Source organism: Lolium perenne, chromosome 6 (assembly GCF_019359855.2).
Source record: "Lolium perenne isolate Kyuss_39 chromosome 6, Kyuss_2.0, whole genome shotgun sequence".
Taxonomy (NCBI): Eukaryota; Viridiplantae; Streptophyta; class Magnoliopsida; order Poales; family Poaceae; genus Lolium; species Lolium perenne.
Window position 1 is genome coordinate 65,251,910 of NC_067249.2, and position 6,000 is coordinate 65,257,909.

The following is a 6,000-nucleotide window of genomic DNA, read 5'->3' on the forward strand; positions in this document are numbered from 1 at the left end:
GAATGCAAAAACCAACCTACAAAGAGAAATTAAAAAAGGGTGGGGCACACCACCATGCACAAGTGTGCCAAATATTGGCCCCATCCAAGGTGGTTTGGTATGTTTTAGGCCATGGTAGACCCATTTTGACCCTAAAACCCTAGTATCGGCACCTCCCAACCATGGGATCACCATGAATGAAAAAACCAACCTACAAAGAGAAATTAAAAAGGGTGGGGCACACCACCATGCACAAGTGTGCCAAATATTGGCCCCATCCAAGGTGGTTGGGTATGTTTTAGGCCATGGTAGACCCATTTTGACACTAAAACCCTTGTATCGGCACCTCCCAACCATGGGATCACCATGAATGAAAAAACCAACCTACAAAGGGCAATTAAAAAGGGTGGGGCACACCACCATGCACAAGTGTGCCAAATATTGGCCCCATCCAAGGTGGTTTGGTATGTTTTAGGCCATGGTAGACCCATTTTGACCCTAAAACCCTAGTATCGGCACCTCCCAACCATGGGATCACCATGAATGAAAAAACCAACCTACAAAGAGCAATCCAAAAAGGGTGGGGCACACCACCATGCACAAGTGTGCCAAATATTGGCCCCATCCAAGGTGGTTGGGTATGTTTTAGGCCATGGTAGACCCATTTTGACACTAAAACCCTTGTATCGGCACCTCCCAACCATGGGATCACCATGAATGAAAAAACCAACCTACAAAGAGCAATTAAAAAAGGGTGGGGCACACCACCATGCACAAGTGTGCCAAATATTGGCCCCATCCAAGGTGGTTTGGTATGTTTTAGGCCATGGTAGACCCATTTTGACCCTAAAACCCTTGTATCGGCACCTCCCAACCATGGGATCACCATGAATGCAAAAACCAACCTACAAAGAGAAATTAAAAAAGGGTGGGGCACACCACCATGCACAAGTGTGCCAAATATTGGCCCCATCCAAGGTGGTTTGGTATGTTTTAGGCCATGGTAGACCCATTTTGACCCTAAAACCCTAGTATCGGCACCTCCCAACCATGGGATCACCATGAATGCAAAAACCAACCTACAAAGAGAAATTAAAAAAGGGTGGGGCACACCACCATGCACAAGTGTGCCAAATATTGGCCCCATCCAAGGTGGTTTGATATGTTTTAGGCCATGGTAGACCCAATTTGACACTAAAACCCTTGTATCGGCACCTCCCAACCATGGGATCACCATGAATGAAAAAACCAACCTACAAAGAGCAATTCAAAAAGGGTGGGGCACACCACCATGCACAAGTGTGCCAAATATTGGCCCCATCCAAGGTGGTTTGGTATGTTTTAGGCCATGGTAGACCCATTTTGACCCTAAAACCCTAGTATCGGCACCTCCCAACCATGGGATCACCATGAATGCAAAAACCAACCAACAAAGAGAAATTAAAAAAGGGTGTGGCACACCACCATGCACAAGTGTGCCAAATATTGGCCCCATCCAAGGTGGTTTGGTATGTTTTAGGCCATGGTAGACCCATTTTGACACTAAAACCCTTGTATCGGCACCTCCCAACCATGGGATCACCATGAATGAAAAAACCAACCTACAAAGAGAAATTAAAAAAGGGTGGGGCACACTACCATGCACAAGTGTGCCAAATATTGGCCCCATCCAAGGTGGTTTGGTATGTTTTAGGCCATGGTAGACCCATTTTGACCCTAAAACCCTTGTATCGGCACCTCCCAACCATGGGATCACCATGAATGAAAAAACCAACCTACAAAGAGCAATTAAAAAAGGGTGGGGCACACCACCATGCACAAGTGTGCCAAATATTGGCCCCATCCAAGGTGGTTTGGTATGTTTTAGGCCATGGTAGACCCATTTTGACCCTAAAACCCTAGTATCGGCACCTCCCAACCATGGGATCACCATGAATGTAAAAACCAACCTAGAAACACCAAGCCAAAAAGGGTGGGGCACACCACCATGCACAAGTGTGCCAAATATTGGCCCCACCCAAGGTGGTTTGATATTTTTTAGGCCATGGTAGACACATTTTGACCCTAAAACCCTAGTATCGCCACCTCCCAACCATGGGATCACCATGAATGTAAATACCAACCTACAAACACCAAGCCAAAAAGGGTGGGGCACACCACCATGCACAAGTGTGCCAAATATTGGCCCCATCCAAGGTGGTTGGGTATGTTTTAGGCCATGGTAGACCATTTTGACCCTAAAACCCTAGTATCGGCACCTCCCAACCATGGGATCACCATGAATGCAAAAACCAACCTACAAAGAGAAATTAAAAAAGGGTGGGGCACACCACCATGCACAAGTGTGCCAAATATTGGCCCCATCCAAGGTGGTTTGGTATGTTTTAGGCCATGGTAGACCCATTTTGACCCTAAAACCCTAGTATCGGCACCTCCCAACCATGGGATCACCATGAATGTAAAAACCAACCTAGAAACACCAAGCCAAAAAGGGTGGGGCACACCACCATGCACATGTGTGCCAAATATTGGCCCCACCCAAGGTGGTTGGGTATTTTTTAGGCCATGGTAGACACATTTTGACCCTAAAACCCTAGTATCGGCACCTCCCAACCATGGAGCATCCACTAGTTATTCCAGAATATCTAAAAATGAAAAATATCTTCACATTCCATGATTGATTGTGTTACATACCATGTCTATAAATTTTGAGGTGATTTGGAGGAGGTCGAAAAAATCACTTGCTTAAAAAATGGGGCTAAAGTTATACCAAACGGTCCGTCGTAGAGCAAGTGATTTTTTCGACCATCTCTAAATCACCTCAATTTTTTATAGGCTCCCATGTATGTAATATCAATTATTATTAAAAAAATTAAAAATAAACTTTACCATTTTATTTCAATCAGTATACTTTCAAGTATATATTTTGATAAAGGACAATTCGAAAACAAATTAATGAAAACATACAAGGTTGGGTTGATCTGCCAACCTTCAATGCATCTTTTGTACTTTTTCTGTATATGAACTTTTTACAAATTCGATTTTTTAAATTCACATATGAAATATCAGATACAAATAACATATGAAATATCAGATACAAATAACATATGAAATTGCTACTCTGTTTTATTCTCATGACATTGGTGGTTGCTATTCTCATCACATAGCGGCTTGCTATTCATTCATGTAACTTATCTACTATGTTTTTTAAACTATTGAATACATTATGACAGAGATCAAATTGGTACATAACTCAATATTACTGAACTATCAAATTTTCAAACAAGCAAAATTTTAGAATTACCATTTCCTTGCAAACAAGATAATATTTATGGACTACCATTTTTCCAACAGAACATGGATGGTAGATAAAAAGGCTGACAATACTTTGTAGCCATCCATAACTTCACTTATCTTATAACAAAGTGAAGAACCAGCAAAAGCAAACACAGTGTGCTACATACCATCTAGCACACTGGTACAGTGCATACATAGCTACCATAGCTAAAGTTCACATGCCTAGCAAGTCCATACATAGTTACCGCACCATAACAGAAGGTGCACACATAAACTAGCAGTTCTTAATAACATACATTACTTAACATCATCATATCTACTGATGATGTACTTCTTCACTAACTTTTTCAGGCATTCAGTCAATCCTGACCATAGTACTCCAGTACTTTCCTCAGGGCAGCATGGTTCGCCTTGTCGCGGAGATCCTTCGGGTGCACCTCCTTCACATGGCTAACAAGTCCTTCACGCATACCATCCCTAGGAACCTGCTTGGAGGGATGGAACTTGCAGTAGTACCTCCCATCAGGTTTCATGTAAGCACTGATTCCCTCAGCCCAGATCTTCTCCTCCACCTTCTTCTCATATGACAGCACATTGTACTTGCTGACTTCATTATCAGATGAAGCATCTGAGTTGTACTGCAAAACAACAATGTCACAATCATATGTCACAACTATTGTACAGCAATGAGTTCAATAAACTTGTCAACCATGCACAATCAATATTGAGAATGCTCTCTTACCGACACGGCGTCCCCGGACTCGACCTCGCTGGAAATGTAGGAGTGGCCAGAGTCCTCCGAGTCATCAAACTCCTCAAACTTCCTCTTGCGGACAGAGGAGGTCTCACCAAGCTGATGGAATATATACAGATTATTATGTCAATCTAAATTGCAATCATACCAGCATAACACATATACTACAAATCCTTATTGCAATCATTACAATAACAGGCCAGTAACATTATATTTCTCCTACTATGTTAAGGTGAAACATAATTCTGTCAACCTATCATTAATACTGATCTTAATATCATAGAGTAATCATAGTCAATATTATGTTTCACCTTACCATAATGTTGCTCATAATAATAAATTTCATAGAGGAAATAGAGTCCAGATTCTATAGAGGAATGCCCCTGGAGCAGCAGTACCATAATAATAAGCAATAATTATCACCATAAGATGTTAACTAAGCAGCATTTAGGGGTTTTTAGCTTCTAACACCCATAAGTGGAGGTCCTGCCAAATCATACCTTTTCAAATAATAGATACACATGCTATTATTCATACTGTGGTGATGTACAATTATAGTAACTACATATTTTCCCATATGTTTGTGTACAATCATGTATATATACTAATTGATAAAATTGAACATAACCTGTGACTGCATAATATTTTTTACAAAATAAATGCAGGGAACAAATTATTATGTCAATGTTGTTGCCATCATAGCAAGATAACACTCCTGGAGCACAACAACATTACCATAGATTTAGAAATCAATGTGAATCCTAAAGCAATTATGCAATCATGTAATAAAAACTTACTAATGAAGCTCTGTACCAAACAATTGATGATACTACTAACAAATAAATTGTGCACGCGGTAATCAAACCAGATAAATTGTGCACAGGTGATATAAATTGTGGTCACATGACAATAAAATCCCCCTTAACTACGAATGCACACGGATGTCAAACCAGATTAAAAAAAACCCTTGCCAACATACACAAACCATAGGACAATCTGCTAGATCCATTTGGTCCACAGTAATCAAGCCCTTATCACAATTCATATATGATTCGTCTGTTCTTCGGTTTGATCTAACCCTAATCACCATCAAATAAGGGCAAATAAGCTGAGGAGTTGAGAGGATAGCACATACCAGAGGGTCTTCCGCCATTGGCTGCACATTCAGATCCGGCACGATCTCGCCGCCGAGTCCGTGCTCCTGCTCATCCGCCACCGTCAGCACCAAGCCTCCGCCCGACGCGGCCGCACCACGACGGCTCCATCCACCCGGCACCACATCTGCCTCCGCCACGCCGGTGTTCTTGACCAAGGTAGCGGCGGACGCCCGCGCAGTGGAGCTGCTACCCTCCATCGGCCTCCGATTCGACGGAAATGCGCGGAGAAGAAGGGATTGGAGAAGAGAACTGGCACTGGAGACGGAGTGGAGAAGACGAAGTGGCCGAGGGAGAGGGTTTTCTCCGTACCTGATTTGGGGGGGAAATGGTGGGGCGAGGGAGGCGGAGCAGCCGACGAAGGTTTTATACGTCCCTTCCTCTTCGGTACACGCACGTGACTTCGCCACGTACACGACGGTAGACCGAATACGTACAGAACAGTCGCGGGCCATACGGGCTTGTACGGGCCCTATACGTATCTGTCAGAAACGTCAAATTACGAAATTAACCCTGAATCCGAACAGGTATCGCACGATCAGAACCGTTGATGTGTTTTGACCATTCCACTTTTCGCCGGGGGGGAGCACCGGAGCAGAAGCGCGGGAGAACGCCCTCATCTGGAAAGCCCTCGTCATCCCGGCGCTCTGTGGTGCACGGGTCCTTAACCTTGTTGAAGGAGTCGACAAGGCACCCGCCGAAACCCTAGAAGTTGAAGATGCCAACAACAAGAAGATCACCATCGCCAATCCTGAGTATGAGTCCTGGATCGCTCGTGATCAACAAGTGCTGAGGTGGCTTCTCAACGCCCTCTCA

The 6,000-nt window shown here is 43.5% G+C and overlaps 1 protein-coding gene across 1 annotated transcript; it reads right to left on the reverse strand.

Moving 5' to 3' along the window:
* Positions 1–3,344: 3,344 nt before the first annotated feature.
* Positions 3,345–5,537, reverse strand: LOC127309562 (uncharacterized). Its single transcript, XM_051340366.2, has 3 exons — positions 5,166–5,537; positions 4,019–4,129; positions 3,345–3,914 (listed from the first exon to the last, which is right to left on the reverse strand). Exons 1-3 carry the CDS (start codon positions 5,382–5,384, stop codon positions 3,636–3,638), a joined length of 609 nt encoding a protein of 202 aa, XP_051196326.2. The 5' UTR covers positions 5,385–5,537; the 3' UTR covers positions 3,345–3,635.
* Positions 5,538–6,000: the final 463 nt, after the last annotated feature.

Coding starts and splice junctions, on each gene's coding strand:
- LOC127309562 (XM_051340366.2), bottom strand. CDS start 5,384: ATGGAGGGTAGCAGCTCCACTGCGCGGGCGTCCGCCGCTACCTTGGTC. Junction 4,130..5,165: donor CAATGGCGGAAGACCCTCTG/GTATGTGCTATC, acceptor ATATTCCATCAG/CTTGGTGAGACCTCCTCTGT. Junction 3,915..4,018: donor AGTCCGGGGACGCCGTGTCG/GTAAGAGAGCAT, acceptor GTTGTTTTGCAG/TACAACTCAGATGCTTCATC.